Source organism: Gorilla gorilla, chromosome 13 (genome assembly GCF_029281585.2).
Source record: "Gorilla gorilla gorilla isolate KB3781 chromosome 13, NHGRI_mGorGor1-v2.1_pri, whole genome shotgun sequence".
NCBI classification, from domain to species: domain Eukaryota; kingdom Metazoa; phylum Chordata; class Mammalia; order Primates; family Hominidae; genus Gorilla; species Gorilla gorilla.
The window spans coordinates 37,074,717-37,099,481 of NC_073237.2; the positions used below are offsets into that span (position 1 = coordinate 37,074,717).

At 45.9% G+C, this 24,765-nt stretch overlaps 1 protein-coding gene across 2 annotated transcripts in view; it reads left to right on the forward strand.

The window, feature by feature from the left end:
- Positions 1–24,198, forward strand: part of MOB3B (MOB kinase activator 3B) — a 203,437-nt gene extending 179,239 nt beyond the window's left edge. The window contains exon 4 of one of the 2 annotated variants that reach the window (XM_019034160.4): positions 22,708–24,198. In XM_019034160.4, the coding sequence (XP_018889705.1) occupies positions 22,708–22,737 (30 nt within the window). In that variant the 3' untranslated portion in view covers positions 22,738–24,198. Of the gene's footprint in view, positions 1–15,470; positions 15,633–22,707 lie in introns of those variants that run through there. The other variant, XM_019034159.4, reaches the window with a different exon arrangement.
- Positions 24,199–24,765: the final 567 nt, after the last annotated feature.

Here is a 24,765-nt window from a genome sequence, read left to right on the forward strand (position 1 = left end):
GGTAAGATCAAGTCAGGACTGTGAAAAGAAGCAGAACCTCTCGCATGAGCCAGAGCTACTCCCTAAAATAGCCAGCAATGAAGAGCCATTGTGGGGCTTTTGAAAGGACCTTTTCTTTTGAAACATCATCTGTACAGAGGCCTCTGGGTTGCTTCTTGTCAGGCGGCTTCCTTGGCCTTCAGCCAGAAGGCTTGACGTGGACTCAGCCATTATAGAAGAAAGAGCTGCAGCCTGTGAAGCTGACAGTTTGGCCTTTACAATGGCATTTCCACTATTATGCTACCACATTAGTTACCACATGGGGCAAGGCATGTAATGGCTCTGAGCCTCAGTTTCCCCACCTGTAAAAGACATCATCCCTAGAATCCTCCCAGCCTGACCTACTGAGATTACTGATGGGTTACTACTGAGATTACTGACCTACTGGGATTACTACTGATATGATGTGTCAGCAGCCCTGTCATCCTTCATCCAAGCCCACCGTGGGCCAGGTGTGGTGGCTCACGCCTGTAATCCCAACACTTTGGGAGGCCGAGGCGGGTAGATCACCTGAGGTCAGGAGTTCCAGACCAGCCTGGCCAAAATGGTGAAACCCCATCTCTACTAAAAATACAAAAATTAGCCAGGCGTGGTGTCAGGTGCCCACAATCCCAGCTACTCGGGAGGCTGAGGCAGGAGAATTGCTTGAACCCAGGAGGCGGAGGTTGCAGTGAGCCGAGACCGTGCCATCACACTCCAGCCTGGGGCACAACAGCGAGACTTCGTCTTAAAAAAAAAAAAAAGCCCACCATGGCAGCAGAGGGGCAGAAGGGGTGTACATGTTGCCAAGAGTAGATGGAGTGTGCATTCATGGGGTTTGCCAGTTCAGATGACAAGTATATGTGTGTCCAGGATGGCATCGGCTGTTGGTGGTTGTTCAGGATGATGCAAAGGCTCAGAGATTAGTGGGAGGGCCTGCCAGATATCATTTTAGGAGACTTGGCAGATGTATTCTAAAGTGTCAATTGGAAAAATAGCAAAGAAACATGATTATTTCCAATGAACTGCCTTATGCTGGGTAACTGGAGATGTGGCAAAAATAGCCACGTGTCTCTGCCAGTCCTATTTATTCATCCCTTGTTGATGTCCAGAGAACTTTTGCTTCTAGTTTATAGGATGTTGGGTGGTTCATTTTTGTTTTAGGGTTTCTCTTTGTTTCTAATTTGGTCAGAGATGAGATGTGGTCTGATTTATTTCAGGGCCTAAAATATGATCAATTATAGTTGAAGATGTCTCTCATGGGAAAATTGCTAGCATATAATATTAAGTAATAAAAGCAGGATACAAAACTATACTGGAAAATCACTAATCATATGTCCACAGATGATAAAGGAAATAGAGCAAAAAGTGCCAACAGTGGTTCTCTCTTGGTATTACTATAGATAATGCTTTTTTTTTTTTTGGTATATACTTTTTGGGGCTTTCTAAGTTTTCTGTCACAAACGTGTCACTTTTCTAATCAGAAAAATCAAACTTTATACTTGAAAAGGCTTTTCCAACCACTTGTGACTACTTAGATTAACATTAAATTAAAAATTAGTTTCTTAGCCTTACTAGCCACATGTTAAGTGCTCAAAAGCCACATGTGTCTAGTGGCTATTGTATTGGATATCACAGATACTGAACATTTTCATCATTGTGGGACATTCTCTCAGACACCACCGAGCCAGAGGCTCTACCTTCAAGAGCTACTTTTTATAATCCACTATTAACAACCACTCCCTCCACAAAGAGCTGCCAGATGTGTTCACGTTGTCTCCATGCTGCCACATGAGGCATTTCAGTTCATTGTTTAAGCCCCCTAGTATGGTTGCTTCTCTTTGCTAAGCCACTTCTCTCCTACTTTACTGATAGGAATAAATAAAACTCAGTACCTTCTGCTCAACATTTCTCCCTAGATTTCCCATCAGAACCTCCATCTCAGGAAGCTGCTCAGTATCTTAGGGGAGCTGTTGGTCTGAGACACCAAATAGTAATTGTACTTTTTTATTTTTTTAATGTTCTCTGCAGTGTTGGAAATTGCTGCAGGATGTCAGTCACAGCAGGGATTAATTCATCTTCATGAGCATTTACATGAAAATGTAAATAGTTAGTATGGCTTGATGCCCATATATAAGCCGGCCAAATTTTGGCTGCTATGTGTGGTCTAGACTAGTTTAAATTTCCCGGCCAGATAAGATTAGATTCTTTGGCTCCAAAAATGTCAAGCGAGTATTAACTTGGGATTTGAATGAAGGAAGGTTTTATTTATTGAAACATAACATTATATTTTCTCCCACCACCCACCTGTCCCACCACAATAAAAGCATGAAGATAAGGCAGGTTACAGGCAGTACCTAGCCTAGGGACTTGTGTGGTCACTTGTGTGGTCTCAGGAGCACTTCCTCCTATGAAACAATTTTATACATAAAGATCAGATATACAAACCACCAGCAAAGCCAGTTAAGCTATAATGTGGTACTGGAACATAATACTAATTAGTATTAATTCCAAGATGTTGGTGCTAATAGAGTCCTATTACATTGTGCATCTAAGTGTAAATGGACCAATAGACAAGAATAATGCCTGGAGGCAGATCTGGAAGAAGAAAGAGATATGCAAATAGCTCCATAGGGAACTTCCCAGAGTTCTTAGAATGGGCCATGTCCTCTCACCCCCAGGCCATTGTATGTACAACTCCTTTGGCTTCCCTGTCCTCAGCTTAAGTCCTGCTCATCCTGCAAGTCTAGGCCTAATTGTCCGCTTCTCAGAGACAAACACCTTTCATTTGAAACGTTAGGTTTCTGCTGGCTACTCCCAGAATGCCCTGATATCAGAGAGGGCAACCAAGATGGAAATCACCATGTATCTTCTACAGACTAGAGTCAGAAGTGATAACCCAACCCTCTTCCCACTTTCCATTCATTAGAAGTAGGTTACTAAGTCCAGCCCACACTAAAGGAAAATTAAGGTCTATTTCTTTCTTTCTTTTTTTTTTTTTTTATTTTGAGATGGAGTCTTGCTCTGTCACCCAGACTGGAGTGCAGTGGCATGATCTCGGCTCACTGCAACCTCCACCTCCCTGGTTCAAGCGATTCTCCTGCCTCAGCCTCCAGAGCAGCTGGAATGAGAGGTGCATGCTACTATGCCCGGATAATTTTTTTATTTTTAGTAGAGATGGGGTTTCACCATGTTGGCCAGGCTGGTCTGGAACTCCTGAACTCAAGTGATCCTCCCGCCTCAGCCTCCCAAAGTGCTGGGATTACAGGTGTGAGCCACCAAGCCTGGCCATATTTCTTGAAGAGAGAAATGTTAAATAATTCTTCATATGTTAAATAATTTTAAAATATTTTTAAACCACCACAGAGACCAACATTTTTAAACTGGTGATGTTTTTCTTTGACCTCTGCATTTCTCTTTCTTTTCCCATTTTCTGCATCCTACAGCACAAGTCTGCTACCTCTCCAAAGTGCTCATTGCTCAAGAAATCTGACTCCGTGAAAACTCCTATTACCTCAGTGTGGTTTCTTCTTCCTCCCCTTCCTTGAAAGAAGCCAGTCTAGCCAACTATCTACAATTTCTCACTTCCCTTTCAATTCACAGTAACTTGCCCTCCACCACTCCACCACTCCAGAAACCTGGTCTTTCTACAGAAGTACAGAAGTCATGTGTCACATAATGATGGGAATACATTCTGAGAAATGTGTCTTTAGGCAACTTTGCCATAATGTGAACATCATAGAGTATACTTACATAAAAATAGATGGTGTAGCTACTATACACCTAGGCTATATGGTATAGCCTATTGCTCCTAGGCTATAAACCTGTACAGCATGTTACTATAATGAATACTGTAGGCAACTGTAACATAATGGCAAGTATTTGTGTATCTAAACGTAGAAACAGTACAGTAAAAATACAGTGTGAAAGATAAAAAATGGTACACCTGCCTAGGGCATTTGCCATGAATGGAGCTTGTAGGACTGGCAGTTGCTCTGGGTAAGTCAGTAAGCTTATACTTGCTTACTTCCACCCTATACCTTCTCCCAGAATCCATCCTACACGCAACACCTTGGCTAGACCTAATGGTGTTTTTGTCACCCCCTGCTGGCAGCGATCACCACCCTACCCTAGAAGTCCATCCCCCAAGACTGCACTTCAGAAGCCTGGCACCTCACCTGTGCTATGGCACCCATTATGCAAACCCCAGTATCACCAGGGCGCTACATTCCAGGAACATGGCTGGGTGCTGAGGATACAGTGATAGGCCAGGCTTGGTCCTCAGTGTGAGCCTGCTTCTATGTGCAGGCATATGAAAGGTCTTACTTTTCCCACTGGTAAAAATAAGAAGGCATAGCCAAGATCAGCAGTTACCAAACTGCGGCTCTTAGCACACAGGTTCTGTAATTTGCTGGGTGAAGCTGGAACCTAGTTCAGGGACTTCACCTAACCTGAGCTGCAACATCTCTCTCATGAATGGCATGTGTGTAAGACCACATTAAAAGAAATGGTTTCTGCTGCTAAAATAAGTTTTAAATCCATTAGGATAGGTTTAGATTCCCTCCAGTTCTGGCATGTTGTGGATCCAGAATAACATAGATTGTCACTGCCTTTCCTTTTACTTTGTTTATTTCTAACAATATAATTCTGTTTATTTTATTTTATTTTGAGATAGAGTCTTGCTCTGTCACCCAGGCTGGAGTGCAGTGGCATGATCTTGGCTCACTGCAACCTCCACCTCCTGGGTTCAAGCGATTCTCCCACATCAGACTCCCGAGTAGCTGGGACTACAGGTGCGTGCCACCACAACTGGCTAATTTTTTGTATTTTTAGTAGAGACGTTTCACCATGTTGGCCAGGCTGGTCTTGAACTTCTGACCTCAAGTGATCCATCCACCTCGACCTCCCAAAGTGCTGGGATTATGGGCATGAGCCACCGCACCCAGCCTCTAATGGTATAATTTTAAAATAGAGATTGATGGTAGAGATTTATGTCCATGTCTTATTAAAATATTTTCATATAGAAGAACTTTAAATGGCCTGTAATAACTATATATACTTTTTCATTTGATTTGTTCAGCTTCAGAGGATATAATAATAGGGAAGACTTTTAAGTAAAACTATGAGCCAAGTGCTGCAGGAAATGTGTTTATGTATTACGTCATTCAATCTGCACACAATTCTATGAGATAAATACTGTTTATCTTCATTATAAAAAGGAAGAAAATCAGATGCGGAGGGGAAATAACTTGTCCAATGTCACACAGCTCTGTGGAGCCAAGATTGAGCACATACGGTCTGATTCCAAAACCCAGATACAGCCTTTCCTAGACCATTTGGGCTGCTATAACACAATGCCTCTGGCTGGGTAATTTATAAACAACAGAAATGCATTGCTCACAGTTCTGGAGGCTGGGAAGTCCAACATCAAGGTGCTAGTATCCAATAAGGGTTTGGTATCCAATAAGGGTTTGCTCTCTGCCTGAAAGATAGTGCCTTCTCACTGCATTCTCACATGGCAGAAGGGCAAGGAAGCCCCCCATCAGGTCTCTTTTATAAGGACACTAATCCCATTCATGAGGGCGGATCCTCATCACTTAGTCACTTCCCAAAAGGCCCCACCTCTTAATACGATTACACTGGGCATTAGGTTCCAGCATGAATTTTGGAAGACACCAACATTCAAATTATAGCATGGTATTTGCTGAGGAAACTAATTTGAGGTGGATTTTTGCCCAAAGGCATACTTACTCAACTAGATTCTGATGATCTGCAGCAGCTAGATAATTTCCAAGGGCCTCCAGCTCCACGAGCCCAGTTCTCTCCCTGTCTCAGCAGTGTGTGCTGTGGGACCACAGTCAAGTCACTTTAGATACCTGAGCCCATGAAATACACATAGTGCACATAGTTGAGCGACTCAGGTGAAACAGGAGTAAGGAGCCAATCCTAGGTGCTGCTGTAGCTCAAGAGATATGACTACTGCCCTCAAGGAGTTTAATGACTGTGGATCAGAAGATCCAAAGCCAAAGTCAACAGAGTCAGGCAGGTAACAAATATCAGTTAACAGGCGAGTAGCATGAAATAGGAAGCTGTGGGGGCAACCACCATGCAACTCAACTAATGGTTTCAGGGCGGGCATAGAGGCCCAGTGCTTCCAAATCAGAAGAATCTGGAACTCTAGCATTTTAGGTGAATTCTCCAGAGTTTTAAATGATGGCAACTACTTAGAGCAGTACTTGTATTTTATTTTATTTTTAAATCTACGGATTTAAAAATCTGTAGATTTTTAATAAACCCCTTCTGGGAGTACAGTTTGCTTAGGGATCATCTGTTTGCAGTCTTGGTTCATACAGGGCCTATGGTGGGCAGGAGCGGTTCTGACCCATTACAACCTGGCAACACATCCACAGTGCCCACATTTAGAGAGCAATTTTTAGTTTTCCCTTGTCCTGAAAGCCCACAACTTTCAAGCATATAAAGCAAAGTGTTTGTGTGTGGGCTTGGGGGAGGCATATGCACCATTTCAGTGAAGACGACAAGACAGTGGTCATTTATTGGGTTGATGTCAGCTTCACCCCATACTGCTGCATACTGGATAACCATTGCTGGCCTACAGTGACTGTATTGCTGTGGGCACCAAGAGACAGAGCATGGCTGTTCCTTTGTCATTGGCTTCACTTGACACGACCAGTGTCATCGCCAGTTGGCATTTAGGTTGTTGACCCTGTCGCGGCCAGGCCGAGACTATAAGCAGCTTTGTTATTGTTTGTGCCTATTCCAAACAGTAGAGCCTTCAGAAACCACACTGCGGGGCACCTCTGCTCTGGGAAACTGGTGGAAAGGACCAGAGTGCTCACAGCACATCCAGAAGGGATTTCATCTTATTCACCTTTGGAGAGCATTGGCAAATACACAAGAATCAAAATAGACATTAGATCACATCTACATCCAGCTTTAATTTTACAGCCTAATGATTGAAGAAGACTTTTCATTAAGGTTGGCACTCTTGCCCATATCTAAATTCCATTTTTAATTCAAGGTTTCTATTGTGGTTTCCTCTTTCTTTGGAACTCACTCTTTCCCTGACGGCTACGACAGCCTTTGTACGTATACTGGAGAGGAATCTTCATAGGTGCTCAGTGGGTGTGTTTTTTCCCTTTGGTGTCACTGGTGTAAGATGTTGGAGTTATAATAGGTTCTCAGACCTAGTTACTCTATTTTGTTTTTTGTTGCTAGTGCAACGGTACTTGGCATTTTGCATTAAAAGAAGGAGATTATTCTAAATGGAATAATTCTCATTTTTCTAATACTGACAGCAATAACAGAGGGAACTGAATTAGTTGGGCATGGATGTTTTCTTGAAGACACATTACACACACACAAGCACCCACATGAACATGCACTAATGCTCATTTGTCCCCATAAAGCCTCAAATCTTTCAAAACTCCTATGAGGATTTTTGTTTCGTTTCACTAATGGACTTATGTGTAAAAATCTTCTTCCTTGAAGCTTTTGAATCTTTTTTCTAAAATGGATAGCTATGGTTTTTTTTCCTTTCTAAATTTTTTTAACTGTGGTAAAATACACATAAGGAAATTTACTGTCTTAACTATTTTTAAGTGTACAGTTCAGTGGCATTAAATGCACTCACATTGTCATGCAACCATTACCATCATCTATCTAGCTTCAAACTCTGTATCTTGGTACCTATGGCTTTTGTTTTTGTCGTTGTTTCTTCACATATGAATTGGGTCTTTAGGATTTGCAAGTGAGGCCAGGATGGGGAACAAAAATTCCGTGAAGTAAAAGGATATCTTGCTTTATTTCTCTTGAACTGAACCAGTGCTGCTACCAATTTTCAATGCATTCCACTATTTCCCTCTTATATTGAGAGCAAACCGCAGTGTAACAACAGTAGCATATAATGCCCTGTACTGCTAAAAAAAAAAAAAAAAAAAAAAAAAAAAGGCTAAAATTCCAGCCTCATAATAAAAGACGAACAGGTGAGGAAGGAGCCCTAACAGTAAAAATGCTTTCGCCTTATTAAGTACATTTCCTGTATGTAAAATTCATATTGTTTTCATGGATCATTCACTGGGAGTCTGAGAATAAGGAAAGAAAAGGACTTGTCTCCTCTCATACTCTGAAAGCCAAAGAGGTTTAGTTCTTTTTTTTTGTTTTGTTTTTTTTTAGTATTTATTGATCATTCTTGGGTGTTTCTCGGAGAGGGGGATTTGGCAGGGTCATAGGACAATAGTGGAGGGAAGGTCAGCAGATAAACATGTGAACAAAGGTCTCTGGTTTTCCTAGACAGAGGACCCTGCGGCCTTCCGCAGTGTTTGTGTCCCTGGGTACTTGAGATTAGGGAGTGGTGATGACTCTTAAAGAGTATGCTGCCTTCAAGCATCTGTTTAACAAAGCACATCTTGCACCGCCCTTAATCCATTTAACCCTGAGTGGACACAGCACATGTTTCAGAGAGCACGGGGTTGGGGGTAAGGTTATAGATTAACAGCATCCCAAGGCAGAAGAATTTTTCTTAGTTCAGAACAAAATGGAGTCTCCCGTGTCTACTTCTTTCTACACCAACACAGTAACAATCTGATCTCTCTTTCTTTTCCCCACATTTCCCCCTTTTCTATTCGACAAAACCGCCATCGTCATCATGGCCCGTTCTCAATGAGCTGTTGGGTACACCTCCCAGACGGGGTGGCGGCCGGGCAGAGGCGCTCCTCACTTCCCAGACGGGGCAGCCGGGCAGAGGCGCCCCCCACCTCCCAGACGGGGCAGTGGCCGGGCGGCTGGCCGGGCGGGGGCTGCCCCCCACCTCCTAGACGGGGCGGCTGCCGGGCGGAGGGGCTCCTCACTTCCCAGACGGGGCAGCCAGGCAGAGACACTCCTCACCTCCCAGATGGGGTGGCGGAGGGGCAGAGACACTCCTCAGTTCCCAGACGGGGTTGCGGCCGGGCAGAGGCGCTCCTCACATCCCAGACGGGGCGGCAGGGCAGAGGCACTCCCCACATCTCAGACGATGGGCGGCCGAGCAGAGACACTCCTCACTTCCTAGAAGGGATGGCGGCCGGGAAGAGGCACTCCTCACTTCCTAGACTGGGCGGCCAGTCAGAGGGGCTCCTCACATCCCAGACGATGGGCGGCCAGGCAGAGACGCTCCTCACTTCCCAGACGGGGTGGCGGCCGGGCAGAGGCTGCAATCTCGGCACTTTGGGAGGCCAAGGCAGGCGGCTGGGAGGTGGAGGTTGTAGCGAGCCGAGATCACGCCACTGCACTCCAGCCTGGGCAACATTGAGCACTGAGTGAGCGAGACTCCGTCTGCAATCCCAGCACCTCGGGAGGCGGAGGCAGGCAGATCACTCGCGGTCAGGAGCTGGAGACCAGCCCGGCCAGCACAGCAAAACCCCATCTCCACCAAAAAATGCAAAAACCAGTCAGGTGTGGCGGCGCGCGCCTGCGATCCCAGGCACTCTGCAGGCTGAGGCAGGAGAATCAGGCAGGGAGGTTGCAGTGAGCCGAGATGGCGGCAGTACAGTCCAGCCTCGGCTTTCACAACTTTGGTGGCATCAGAGGGAGACCGGGGAGAGGGAGACCGGGGAGAGGGAGACCGGGGAGAGGGAGAGGGAGAGGGAGAGGGAGACGAGGGAGAGGGAGGAGAGGGAGAGGGAGAGGGAGACGAGGGAGAGGGAGGAGAGGGAGAGGGAGACGAGGGAGAGGGAGGAGAGAGAGGGAGAGGGAGACGAGGGAGAGGGAGGAGAGAGAGGGAGAGGGAGACGAGGGAGAGGGAGACGAGGGAGAGGGAGACGAGGGAGAGGGAGGAGAGAGAGGGAGAGGGAGACGAGGGAGAGGGAGGAGAGAGAGGGAGAGGGAGACGAGGGAGAGGGAGACGAGGGAGAGGGAGACGAGGGAGAGGGAGACGAGGGAGAGGGAGGAGAGAGAGGGAGAGGGAGACGAGGGAGAGGGAGGAGAGAGAGGGAGAGGGAGACGAGGGAGAGGGAGGAGAGAGAGGGAGAGGGAGACGAGGGAGAGGGAGGAGAGAGAGGGAGAGGGAGACGAGGGAGAGGGAGGAGAGGGAGAGGGAGACGAGGGAGAGGGAGGAGAGGGAGAGGGAGACGAGGGAGAGGGAGGAGAGGGAGAGGGAGACGAGGGAGAGGGAGAAGAGGGAGAGGGAGACGAGGGAGAGGGAGAAGAGGGAGAGGGAGAGCGAGAGGGAGAGGGAGACGAGGGAGAGGGAGAGCGAGAGGGAGAGGGAGACGAGGGAGAGGGAGACGAGGGAGAGGGAGGAGAGGGAGAGGGAGACGAGGGAGAGGGAGGAGAGCGAGAGGGAGACGAGGGAGAGGGAGAAGAGGGAGAGGGAGAGCGAGAGGGAGAGGGAGACGAGGGAGAGGGAGAGCGAGAGGGAGAGGGAGACGAGGGAGAGGGAGACGAGGGAGAGGGAGGAGAGGGAGAGGGAGACGAGGGAGAGGGAGACGAGGGAGAGGGAGACGAGGGAGAGGGAGGAGAGGGAGAGGGAGGAGAGGGAGAGGGAGACGAGGGAGAGGGAGAGCGAGAGGGAGAGGGAGACGAGGGAGAGGGAGACGAGGGAGAGGGAGGAGAGGGAGAGGGAGACGAGGGAGAGGGAGACGAGGGAGAGGGAGGAGAGGGAGAGGGAGGAGAGGGAGAGGGAGACGAGGGAGAGGGAGGAGAGGGAGAGGGAGAGGGAGACCGGGGAGAGGGAGAGGGAGACGAGGGAGAGGGAGGAGAGGGAGAGGGAGACGAGGGAGAGGGAGGAGAGGGAGAGGGAGAGGGAGACGAGGGAGAGGGAGACGAGGGAGAGGGAGAGCGAGAGGGAGAGGGAGAGGGGTTTAGTTCTAAGGGACTATAGGCATGTAGAGTTCACTCCACTCTTGTTTTAGAAGTGTTTTCCTACTGATGTAACATCACTGTTCTCCCAAGACAGAAGACTGGACTATTTATAGATTAAATAAATATTGGACTATTTATTTCCAGGTCAATTTTGGAAAGGCAGCTTGGGGATCCATTTATAACCATGTGGGTCAAAACTAGAGAGTCTCACTGGTCATGGTATTGGCATGGTGCGGCGCGAGGTCAGCCAGCTTTTCTGAAAAGGCCCCCATGCTAAATTCCGGGCTCTGTCACAGTCGCTCAGCTCTGCCATGGAAGTGCAGAAGCAGCCACAGGCATTCATCCATAAATGGGTGTGGCTTATTCCAATAAAACTTGTTTATGGACATGGAAATTTGAATTTCATAAAATAATCATATGTCATAAAATATTCTTTCTTTTTTCAACTATTAAAAAATGTGAAAACCACTCTTAGCTTATGGGCCATACAAAAAACAGGTGTGGACTGGATTTGACCCATGAACTGTCATTTTCTGGTCCCTGATATAGAAAAAAAGATAGGATTCCGAGGCCTGTTGATAAGATCCAAATGATATCCTGGTTTGAATTCTCGCTCTGCCAAGTATCAACCATGTAACCTTGGGCAAGTCCCTAACATTTCCAAGTTTCAGTTCCTCTCTAGGGGAAGCATAATGGCCACCCCATAGACCTGAGAGTCAGTGACAGAGTCAGGCACAAAGTGGTGATCAGCTCCTGAGGCTCTCACGAGACCAAATTTCTCTCTGTGAGAGCTTGAGAACATGTTTCAATAGGTGATAGTCAAACTTCTAGCAAGAGATCTCATTGTTTTAAAAGGAAAATTTTAGTTTTGTTTCGTGTCTATTTACTCCATCAAAATAACACTCTGTTCCTACCAAAGGAGTGAGACTGCTTAGAAACTACAGACTTCCTAAATTACAGGCTCACTGAGGAAGCACATTCCCCATGTGTCTTCATCAGACACACAATAGAGGTCTTATTAAGCAATGGCAAGCTCTGTCCTGTGGTGAACTCAGCTAGGCTGCACGGCTTCTATGGAATCCTTTGTTTTCTCAGGGGAGGTAAATTCTTCCTTTAGGGACCCATGCCCTGAAAGTTCAGAATACTCCCTCCAAAAGGACAAACCGTTTGTTCAGCGTTTCTTGCATGTCATTAAGAGTTGCCCCCATTAAGCTTCTCTCAGAATAAATAAAACTCTGGTGCCTGCAACCTAACCTGGAGTTTCCGGAACTCTCTGCTTCACCGGCCAGTGCCTTCCCTCCCACTCCTGATAGAAAGGCCACATAACAGAAGCAAATGTGAGAATTCCTTCCCCTGCCCTCCCGCATCCAGCCTTTAAGGAGCTGCACAACCCTCCAGGGGGCATTGGGCCATGCTGAAATCTGTTTCATTCCTCAAAGCGGGTGGGTGCACTCAGTCACCCTTTGCTCATCCCAGAACAAGGGGCAGCAGCAGCATCTGCCAGAAACCAATCCAGCTGCGCTGACAAATGCTGGGTATGAGAAGGAGGGAGGCAGACTCCTGCCAACTGTGCAGACCTCCACGGGGGCTCTGGAGAAGTTGGGTAACAGAGGAGGAAAGGAGCGGGGAGCAGCAGCCAAATGTCAGAGATCTCAGTGTCACTTTGAGCAGAAATCACAGGCTCCTTTGATCACAGGTAGCATCAGTCTGAGCAGAAATCAGGTTGGATCCCCTGTCCCATCAGTGCACCAGCGAGGTTGATACGGGTGGGAAGGACATGGCAGGTGGATCCACAGAGCAAGGCAGGGTGCTAAAAAAAAGCACAGAGTTGCAGAATGAGGGGGTGGGCTGCGGGGCTCTAGGGAGGGGATCTGCAGAGATACAGTGACCACAAACAGTTTTGATTAATGCTCTTGCTTTCACGATGCACTATGAGGCAACCCACCATGTGTCCGTAACCCATCTCCTGTGGTTAAATGAGAGAACTTCAAAAATGTGCAGCTCTGTCTTTATAAGAAACAATGTAAATCAGGAGGCTGAATATGTTTACATAAAGTGACTTATTTTTAATGTTTGCAGGGTTTGGAAAAAGAAGAGCAGTTTGATTTTTGTATCGGTATGAATAAATATTCTCCGTGGGTGGCGAGTGTGTGTGTTTATCTAGCCATACATATGTATATGTGCACTTGGGAGCCTGCACATATGTGCACACATTCACACACACACACCCCTCCATCGTGGAAACGCCCTCCGTGTCAGTAATGTGGGCTGTTGTTTAGGAACAGAATTAATCAAATAAATATTGTTCTGTGTGGTTTAGGGAAGTCTGGCCTGCCTTGTTTCTATTTTTATTTCGTTTGGCTTATTTGCCACCCGCATTCCTAAAAGAGAGCAGAAAGAACATTTCTAATTCCTGTGTGCTGGTTGGATCCTGTATATACTTAGAGTTGGGGAAATTTTAAAAATATTTTTGTAGACTGGCTGCCCTGCCTGCCTTATAAGAATTCAGACTTTGGGATGCTAGCAAAGGAAGACAGCAGCCCTGGCTGTGGGCCTCCTGGGAACGGTCCTGCCAGCCGAGTCCCTGCTCCCGTGGCCCATGCTGGTGTGGTACAGCCACTGATTCAGAGACTCAGCTGAAACAGCACCTGTAGATATGAATGAAGATATATTCAGCACGATGGCTCAGGATATAGTAGACTGGTTAGGAGGATGGGTTTTCAAGTTTCAACCTTGGCCAGGGTAATTATTAGTGATGTGGCCATGGCTGAGGTACTTAACCTCCATTACCTCTCTGTAAAATAAGAATGATACCACATACCCCATAAGACTGATGTAAGGACTGAATGAAATGATGTCCAGCATTGAGCACAGTGCCTGGCACACAGAAAAGGTGCAGGAAATGATAGAAACTACTCCATTCGGAACACAAGACACTTTGGTTAATGATGGCTCTCTTATCACTGCCCCATCTTGTTCACTCTGACTCTTGTGACCTGGCACAGCTTCATTCATTCATTCGTTCACTTCTCAAGTTATTCATACCAATAAAGCCTAGTTCCAAAATAAATTTGGGGTGGCTGATGTCAGCCCCTACTGGAATTCTCTCTCCCAGATGCTCTGAAACAGACACAACAACGTTACAAAAAAATAGTTTCTAAAAAAATGTTTAGGCCTCATGTCTGAACCTTGCCTAAGGATTCCACCCTTGACTCCTGGTCCCTTTACCCTCCTCTGAAAACAAGCTTCCAGGCAGGAAGCTCCACCAGCTTGACCACTGCAGAAAAGGCCTTGAGGGCAAGAACGAAGTCCCCTGAGCCTAGGGCGAGGGCACGGCAGGGAGATTCTCCCCGAGGGTTCCCAGGGATCCCTAACTTGCAGCACTCCCTCCACAGCCTCACAGAAACAGCTGGGAATGGTCCGGGAAAGCAGATTAAGCAGCCCTGGACTCACCCTCACTCTGCACCAAGGATGCAACTGAGGGCTCCTTAGAAAGTCATGCCCCAGGAGGCCCCACTTGTGGAGTTACCTGCCTGTCCACCGGAGTCGGGGTGGGAGGGGTCCTTCCCCTGGAGTTGCCAAGGCATTTGGGAAAAGACCAGTGTTATTTCCTCTGATACATACAGCTATTTGGATTCTAGAAAGCTAAAAGAGAAACACCACAGGAAGTGGGGAGCCAGCCTCGTTTGGACAGCTGTGGTCCCGACAGCGACACAGTGGCCTCCCTGTGCCCGAGGCCAGGCAAGAGCTGCCCTGATGTTGTTCCCACCTTCTACAGTTCCCGCTTTGCCACATGGACTTGGCTGTAGAGTTGTTTGGGATGTTTTGTATTTGCTTGTTTGTTTTTCTTTTCTTTTTTTCTCTCCTCTCTTTTTCCGGGGATTTCCCTGCAGCAAGCAGCCTGATGTTTTTCATGGGTCTTCCTTGAAGTCAGACACTCGCCTTCAAAGCAGAACTGCACCCCCATCTGAAGGACAGCCGGCTGCCAGGGCAAATTCTTAGCAACCAGCTCTGGGGCCCTGCTGGGATCCTCTATCTCTCTTTCATCACACCCAGAGTTCTGCTCCCTTTCTGGGAATTGCTCTGTCTCCCACCTAGGTGGCTTGTAAGCTTCACCCACACCCAAGCGGGGCTGGGAAAGAGGAACTGGAGTGCTCTGGAGGAAACAAGGAAATAGGGCTCTCCATGCAGAAGGAACAAGCGTGTAAAGATGCAGGATACACAGAAACAAGGTGTATGCAAGGCCACAGACAGGGGCGGGAAGCAGATCCAGAAGTCCTTGCAAGTCATGGGAAGTTGAGGACTTGATCTGGTAGGAAATGGAGATGCAGGAAAACAGTTTTATTTCTCCCTGGATCTTCAGCAGTACCTTTCCAGCCAGTGCTGTTGAGGACACCAGCAGGCATTAGAGAGTGGTGCTTCTGAGCCTTGGTGCATACTGGAATCATGTGGCTGTTACCTCTAGGACCACAGGGAGCATGGTGCCACGGGGAATTCTGAGCCCTTCAAACTGGACGATTCAGAGAGAACAGTTGGTTTTCATTTTGATCATCGAATGCCTTACCACAATACCACTGCCTCTTTTGATTCCACAGCCCCTGAAAGCACACCTGCCCTTGCCTTGGGATTCTTTTGACAACAGTATCACGATGCCTCTCATAGCGCCACGACACTGGAAGAAACCTCACTGATTGCTGTCCCTGTCTACAGTCCAAGAGGATTTCAAATGGGCCCACACGGTATAGCTGAGAACCCGAAACCCTTGCTGATGCCAGCTCATTTTCTTTGGTCTCATCCTCATCACTCCTCCAAGAAAACTACCCAGTCCAGAGGGACTTGCTTTTGCTATAAGTGGGTTAGATCTTGAGATAAGGAAATAGCAAAATCTTGGTGTAACATTGAGTGTGGAAACGTGGCCTGAGGGAAGTGAGTGCTGGCAGGAGCTGAGGACCCTGTTGGGAGGGGGCCGTGAAACCTTGGCATAGACCTCGCCAGCACAGCTGTTTGGAATGGAGGCAGGAAGGGCAGGGGAAAGCCATGAGAGAGGGAATTTTCAAGATGGTCAGTGTTCTCAATCCACACCCATCACAGAAGAAACTAATGAAATATGGGTACAATCTGGAGATTTTTAAGTCTCTAAGAAGTGGAATTTGTGAGATGAAAGGCTTCCAGAAAGCCCTCTTTCTGACCTGGCCTCTACCCCTAGAGGGCCTTAGCCTAGCTGTGGGGAATGAAACTCTTCCCAGTTGTAGGGTTTTGGTGCTGTCCACCCCCAGCCCAGCCAGAAATGTGGCTTCTGTACTTCTGCTGCAGTTCAAGCCACTTTTCCAGGTATGTCCCATCTGAGTGGAGATGGGGCTGACAGCAGGCCACAGGGCCAAGCTTGGGCATGGGGCTGGTAGCTGGGACTGAGGCTGCACTGCTGATTAATGGGCAGGGAGGAACTTTGTGAAACGAGCAACACCCTTTGACGGCTTTTTCCGGGGGACTCGCCGCTTTCCTCGTGTCTTTTCAGCAATATCACGTTTGATTTTACCTTTAAAATGTATTGATGAAGCTGCATTATTGGAAAAGGTGCTGGGGGAGATGAATCTCTCCTACTCTCTGTTCTATTTCCATTACTTCAGGGGTGTGTGCGCATGTGTATACATGTGCGCGGGCGTGCTGTATTAGAGAGCCCAATTTCCTTTATATACATGAACTCCTCTCCCTAGTAGCCACCATTAAACATCCAACGGCTTTAAAATGGGCAGTGAGAAGTACACAACATAATGTCAGATGTGGCCCTGAGAGAGGCGTACTGCTCACTGCCCTGCTTTAAGCCATTGGCTGTTTAATGGTGGTTACTAGGGGCAGGAGTTCAGGTATATAACAGTCATTTTTCCAAAGTTTCCAGCACCAAGGGTTCTCCTGCTCCTTACCACACTGCGGAGCCTTCTACATCTCTTCATACTGCTTTTCTTCCTTGATTATTTTTTGTTTCAAATATTTCTTCCTCCCCCTTTCTCCTGGTGTCTCAGAGTTAGCAGGAAGCTGGTAATTAAAAGAAGACATGGGTTTTGAAATGCTGCTATGGTAGCTCTTCCCCCCCTTATACATTTTACAACAGAAACAAAAAGACTCACTCCTTTTCTTTTGCTCCTCCCTCCAGTAGAGTAATGAAAGCAGAATGTTGTTTGCTTGTTTTTGTTTTTGAGTCCACTAAATCATTATTCTTACACTGACTAGCTGGGTGAACTTGGGCAAGTTAGTTCAAATTTCTGGGCCTCCTTTTCCTCATCTGTAAATTAGAAAAAGTAATGCCTAGTTCATAGAGTTGTGAGAAAGCGCACAAGGTAAGTCTAAGTGCCTTCCCCATCATAGGTATGAAATGCGTGTTTCCTTCCACCTCTCATTTTACTTGGATCTGTAGACCTAATAAGTGTTCCTTTTCACTGGATTTCAGTTTAATTTAATATGTTTTAAGCACCTAGTATGTGCCAGGTCTTGAGCACCAGGGTCTACACAAATACCAGATAGGTTTTCTCTCTTCAAGAGCAGCCTGGTGCTGAAACCAGGAATGTGATAAATGGTCGCACAACAGCGTGAAAGATGTCATGGGCACTGAGGGAATCTGGAAGAGGAGCACCTAGGATTCCTTGGGGACAGGGTGGGAGGGTAGAAGAATGTGTCCCTAAGGAGATGACAACTGGTCAAGAGCGTTAAAGGGTGTTGGCGATGGGAGAAGGGTGTTCTGGGAAGAGAGGAGCATGTGTATGGAAACCGTTGTGTGTTCCATGGGAGAGAAGGAGCGTCGGCCAGCAATGGGGGATGAGGTTGAGTGCCTGAGAAGAGTCTAGATCAGGAACAGCATCGTATGTTACAGTGGAGACTTGGTTTGAAAACTATTGAAAGCCATTAATGGAGTTTAGGAGCATCATGAGATGATAAAGATTTTACCTGCAGCACATCAAGCCAGCTCTAAGAAATCCTGTGTACACAAATTGCCTCTTTCGAATCGACGTGAAGTCAGAGAGCCCACAGGCCAGCAGTCCAGTTCTGCCACTAATTAGTTTTGCCGCGTTAGGGAAGTCACTTACTCTCCGATGGTCTGAGTTGCCACATCTCTGAAATTAAAGTTTTGGAGTAGGTGACACCCATGTTTCCTCCCAGCTATAACAGCAGCCTATGACTCTGTGATGATGTCACTGATTTTTGGTGCTTGTTTCATAATTCCTAGAGTTAACTTATTAAAATTGCTGTGCAAGCATGATGACTGACCCCTAGTAAACATCAAGTGTTCTTCTTTATATGTTCCGTATGAAAATTAGCTTCTTGGGCCAGGCGCAGTGGCTCATGCCTATAATCCCAGCACTTTGGGAGGCTAAGGCAGGCAGATCATGAGGTCAGGAGATCGAGACCATCCTGGCTAACTGCTAAAAATACAAAAAATTATCTGGGCGTGGTGGTGGGCGCCTGTAGTCCCGGCTACTCGGGAGGCTGAGGCAGGAGAATGGCGTGACCCCAGGAGGTGGGGCTTGCAGTGAGCCGAGATCGCACCATTGCACTCCAGCCTGGGGGGACAAAGCGAGACTCCATCTCAAAAAAAAAAAAAAGAGAAAGAGAAAAAAAAGAATATTAGATTACTTAAATGTGTGATGATGTAGTGCAGTAAACTGAGAGTGTTGATTTCTTTGTAGTCTTGCCTAAGTCGGAGAGTATTTGTGTGACTTGGAATAAGTCATTTTACTTCTCTGGATCATTATTCCCTACCCTCCACTGACTACCAGTTATAAAAATGGGTACACTGAGGTTAGACTAAGATTTGACTCTTAGAGTTCACGGAAGTTTGTTCAATGGCTATCAAGAACTTCTTCCAACTGCTAACAAGTACATAAAGAAGATTTAAATTTAAAAAGTGTTTAGATCAGAACAGAAAAAATTGAGTATCTTATGCAAAAGACAGGCTGATTTCATCCATCCCCACCGTCCCCACAAAAACTAGGCAAATGTCATTTTAACTTCATTTCTAAAGTGAAATATGATTTCAGTTTGGAGTCTCTGTCTACTTTCCTTTTTGTTTTTTAAATAACCGGTCTTGTTTTCTTAGAAAAAAATTCATGCATATCAAAAATATCTAAAACTTCAGACTCTGCAAGGGACAAAAAAATTAGAAATAGAAAACATACACAATTGTATTCACCCAAAGATAAATTTGTCATGTTGGACCATATTTTTGTTTATATTTTTTCTCAAAATAACTGGATCAAACCATACATGCTGTTATACAATTTGAATAAAATATGCATCATACATTAATATACTAAAAAATATTAATGTTCTTCTCATATTCAGGCAAAAATGAAATGACGAATTCCAATGTGATAGAATGCAAATGTGTGCAAAGTGATGGAGATACCCAAGAAAGGAGCTGACAATTGCATCTTAAAGGAAGTCAAAATTTGCCAGGCAGAGAAGGGCAGAAAATATTTACCAGATATAAGAAAGAAACCACTAGAAACTGGCCAGTTGGAGACCTGGAGAAGTCTAGTTTGCCTGGCTGGTGTGGTGAGTGGGAGGGAATTCAGCAGGAGGTGAGCAGGGGGTGATGGGTCCTCTTTCTTTGACAGGCTTCAGAGGATGGAATTTGTTTTGTTGACAGTGGAGAACCAGGGACTTCATAGAATCAATTACTGCTTTATTTTAAAACAAATGAAACCGAGTGACCACAACCAAGATTCTACTTTGATCTTCTGTTAAAAACACATTTTGAAAAATTCAGGTGTTTTTGAAAATCTTCATATACAAGCCAAGCACAGTCACCAGGAACTTTCTCAGAAGCTTCTCATCACCTCAGCGGAAGCCTTTTAATACACGTTTTGGAGTTCTTTAGTGGCCTGCCTTAATACACAGGGCATTCAGTAACTCCAGCAATGGCAAATTCATTGTAAAGAGCACCCTGGGTAGAAGCTATTTTGGCCACACTCTGAGAGAGGAAGGAATGTGTTTGGCCCTGCTAGCCTGCGGGAGGGCTCTGATGAAGAAAGCGATGGAACCTAGCATTGCCATTTGTTTATTTAAACGAGTTTTTTTTTTTTAAACAGCTCATTGGCTCCACCCAGTGGGCAAGTGCTAGAATACAGCTTGCAAAGTCTTGCAGAGCTTTGAAGGATGGATCCAACTCAAACGTCTTTCCTGAAGTTTCTGATCTGCTATTTCAACCATACATTCCCTTTATGAATTTAAGAGGCATCTCAGTAAACAGTTTTTATCCTGCATCTCAGTGACCTTGAATAAGTACCCTGTCCTCTCTGAAACTGTTACTCTGCTACTTAAAAAAAAAACTCTGCCATATTTCTAGTGTCCATAGTCTCTCAGTGGCATAATTGTTCTAGTATTTGCCCATTGTACCTATAATTCAAACTGGCATCAGTCTGGATAAAGAAAAAAATCTGGCATTTTGAAAATTCATGAATGACTGCAACCACCTATAATTATATATGTCAATTAATATATGCCAGTATTATCCGATTGCATATTCATAAGACTATCTTAGAGGCTTTAACCTACAATCACATGGTGTAGTAGAAAGAGCAAGCCTTTGTGGTCAGATAGACCTGGGTTTAAACCGTAGGCCTGCAGCTTTCCATGTGACCTGGTAAGGTACTCTCCTTCCCTGAGAGTTTTTCCTCATCAATACAGTAGAGATGGCAAATCTTACTTCACAAAGTATAACATCTGTATAGCAGTAGACACTGGGACTGGCAAACAGCAGGCCTCTGTTTAATAAAAGCAGCGGTTACTGTTGAGCATTCTGTACCTTACCCATTTACCTGGAGCAAATAGCTTCTGCTCTGAAACTGGGATTCTTCCTCTGTCCAATGGAGGTCATAGTTCCCTGTCTTAGAGTTATACAGATGCAATGGTATAACCACCCCAAAGCACCTGGCATCTTATAGGTATTTAACTATAGCTAGCTTCTTTCTTTCCAAAAGTACAGACCTATTGCAAATAATTAAGTTATAAAGCTAAAATTCTGTTTATCCCATGAACACACTCCTCTCTCCCTACTTCTCTTTCTGTCTCTCTCTTTTCTCTCTCTCAAACACATGCACGCATGCTCTTGTTGTATTCCCATCTTGTTTTCCTTGTCTGTGTCATCAAGAGTTAAGCCAAAAGCTGGGTGCAGTGGTTCACGCCTGTAATCCCAGCACTTTGGGAGGCCAAGATGGGTAACGCTTGAGCTCAGGAGTCTGAGACCAACCAGGGCAACATGGTGAAATCCTGTCTATACAACAAACTTAAAAACTAGCCAGGTGTGGTGTTGTGTGCCTATAGTCCCAGCTACTCAGGAGTATGAGGTGGGTGGATAGCTTGAGCCCGAGTGGTTGAGGCTGCAGTGAGCTGTTGCCACTGCACTCCAGCCTGGACAACAGCAAGACCCTGTCAAAAAAATTAAAAATTGAAAAATTTTAAAAAATTAGATATACACATAGATATGTAACTGCCTGTATTTAATAATTATAGAGATGCAAAAGTGCCTAGATTCTGCCTTGTCTATTATTTCTTTAACCAGCACATCTGTATGGTTTTCGAATAGAATGCTTCTCTGAACACCTGGGCACTCCCACACTCAGGCTCCTTTTTCTCGATGTTTCCTATTATATAAGGTGTGGCAGTCCAGGTCAGTATGCAAGAGATGTAGTAGCTGCAGTCAGCTCTGCAGCAGGTGGAACTTGGAAGATCATTCATCTAACTAAAGTGACATGAAACTTGTCTTCTCAAGATGCTAAATGGCACAGGGCTCATTACTAGCCTGCTCCTCAGACCATCCTTGGAGATGAAAGAGGAGCCACTACCCTGGAACAGTGCCAGGGGCAGGGTATACAAAGATGAAAGCACATGGGGCGATTCAATGAGTGCTTCTTTTTCCTGGCACTTAGTAGCTCTCAGTCTAGCAGGGCCAACAGACATGCCCAGAGCCTCAGTACACACACACACACACAGAGATGTACAAATTCATACACTGTATGTAAGAATCAATGTGTGCACAGGAGGAGAGAGTGGCTACCTCCACAGCGAGTGGGGCAGGAGTGCGGGAAGGTCTCCCAGCAGGTAGAAGTCACCTTACCTGAGGTGGAAAAATGAATGGCAATTTGACAAATGAAGAGGGGCAGGCGCAGGATGTGGTAGCAGCGGACCATAGGCATGGGACTCAACCTGTGCGGAGCCCCAGGGGTAGAGAAAGGATGGCTCATTCGGGATCTATAAATACCCACAAGAGCCAGGCAGGTGATGCATGTCAGACACTTTGGGGTATTATTCATTTCTATTTTTAAAAATGTCCTCCTTCCTGCTTTTCTTGACTTATGCCCACTTATCCTTTATTTTTCCATCTTTGATTGAAACTTAAATCTTTCCCTACTCGAAGAAAACTAGCAGTCCAAATCCAATTACTGTATCAGTTCATAAGTGCTACATGGCTCCTGCTGGGAAGTCAGGTGGGAGTGGCAGGGACTGGGGCAAACTGGAGAGCAAATTCTGCTGAAGAGGACAGCCATTCTTCAACTCCAGTTGTTCAGAAGCTCCAAATCTTGCAATTTCTCAGAAAAAGCAAGCAAGCAACTTGAATTTTGATACATGAGTCAAATTTTTAAACAGTGCCTTAATGGAAAAAAAAAAATTCTGCAGAACAAATGGAACATACCCTCATGCTAAGCCTTATTCACGGACCGTGCTTGCAAGCTTTCATTTACAGGCTCTCGAGATTCCAAGAGCATTTTCAGGATCCTTCATCAAATCGTTGCTCTGCTTATAGTTTCTCCTAACCATCCTTTTCCCCTTGCTTTCCAGAAAGAAATGACGAGCAGGATGTGTCACTAATGCTCCACCTCACCCTTTGGAAGAAAGGAAAGCTGTTTCCTCCTGGTGCCCTGAGCGGGCAGGAGGTGGACCACCCTGGCTGAAATGACACACCTACTCCCAGGAACAGCAGAGGTGGAGGCAAGCAGTGACTCCTGAGAGACATTCCCCACTCACTTTGTGTGCTCTTAACCTTCTGAGTGCTGCTAGCCCAGACCTGTGGACGAGGCAGACCACAACGTGAAAGAAGGACCAGCCCCTTGACCGTTCTGGCTGGGGAATTGTCCACGAGGAAGCCCCTGCACTTCCACACATGGCACAGTTCTGCCTGTGACCTGCCGCCTAAGCTTTACTGGAATTCAGGTTTTGAAACTGAGATGCGTGTTCGTATTTTTCCACTTATCTGTCTTGTCAGATGGCCGACTTCTCTGTGATTGGTTTTTTAAGTGCCGGGTGAATTTTGGACCTCTGGATGTGCAGCAAGTTTTTATGCAATAAGCCTTCCTTTCAGGTCTCTAAAAGCTCCTGCTCTGATCTGTGGTTTAACACTGTGCAGGGCTGTGGGGCTCTGAGAGACCTGAACCCCTCCCCATCCCCTGCACCTCCCTACTCTCCTTGCCGAGGCGTCCATAGCATTTCCCTAATAAATAGTTTTATCAGGGACACTCCATGGGGTGGCTTGTCTCAGCCCCAAACAGGGTCTTCACATTCTAACTGCAGGGAAGAGACTGGTTACTAGCGTAAAGCTGACAAGTTACCAGTTCACCTGATCAGAATGTATTTTTTATAACCACCATCATTCCTTGTCTCTTCAGTGGAAGATATTCTTTCCTGTTTCCCAGAAGAGAGAAATAAAAGTCCTAAATGACTAAGAATGATCAGCGGGAGCCTTGGGCATGATTACTGCAGTGTTTGTTCTTTATTAAAGACAGGGAGTCGTGGCTGTCTCTACATAATACTAACATTTCAGTGAAAAAAGTACAATTGGTTATTTGGTACGTGTAGATTTAACACCCAGACGGCTGACTTGTAACCCTCCCCACTAGCCTTCTGAGCATTTAAACCCAGCCGTCATTCTCTCCCCACTCCACGCTCCCCACTCCTCTGCCATGTTATGTTACGGCACAAAATTAATTTCTGCCCCTGTGATTGGGCCACGGTTGCCAAGGTAACAGTGGAGCTGGAGCTAACTTCCTTCTTTCATCCTTCCCAATTTTTCTATTCCAGAAGACAGTCAGAATAATGCATTCTGTACTACATCCTGCCTTTTGAAACCTAAATGAGTTTTCGTTGATGAAATGTTGCCTTCTCTGATTCATTCACAAAACTGTGGTGGTTCTGACCACCTGTGATGAGGGGGGTCATAATACTTCCAGTGATCCTTTTAATTTAGCAAAACATTTGTTGGTGGAGGGAAGTAGATAAGAATGTATTAGTGTATTTTAAAGTAATAATGATTAAAGAATAACTAAATGACTCTGATTTTGTTTTATCATACATAATGTGTTAAAGCCCTCTGTGGCTGCCACGAAAGCCTAGAATCATGAAATCTTTGTCCAAGCTGAGAAAGGGCTGTCTCTGTGGGTACAGTGGCATTCTCTGTTGACCTAACCAAGCAGCCTGAACCTTGCTTTGTGTCTCATAAAGGTCATCTCATGGAATCCAACTGCTGCTACCTCACCGTGTTGCTGTGCCCTGGTCAACAATAAACATACTTTTTTCCCCCTTCCTAAGTAACTTTGAGAGGACAAGGTAGGCAAAGATTTTTCCCTACATCTCTTTTGGCCAAAAGAATATCTGACCATCACAGAGATCCAGAGAACAGAAACAAGAGCCCCTAAGTCCCAGCCTCTGCAATACACAGTTACCAGATGGGAATGCAGCACAGTGGGACAGAGAGGTAACTACGGAACCCATGCCCTAGAGGAACTCTGTAGCTGTGCACCATGGAACGCCACAGGATTTTTACATTAAAAAGTTGAATGTGTTCCTGCATTTCAGCAATGCATAATGGAGCAGGAGGCTGGAATCTGGAGACCTTTGTTATTC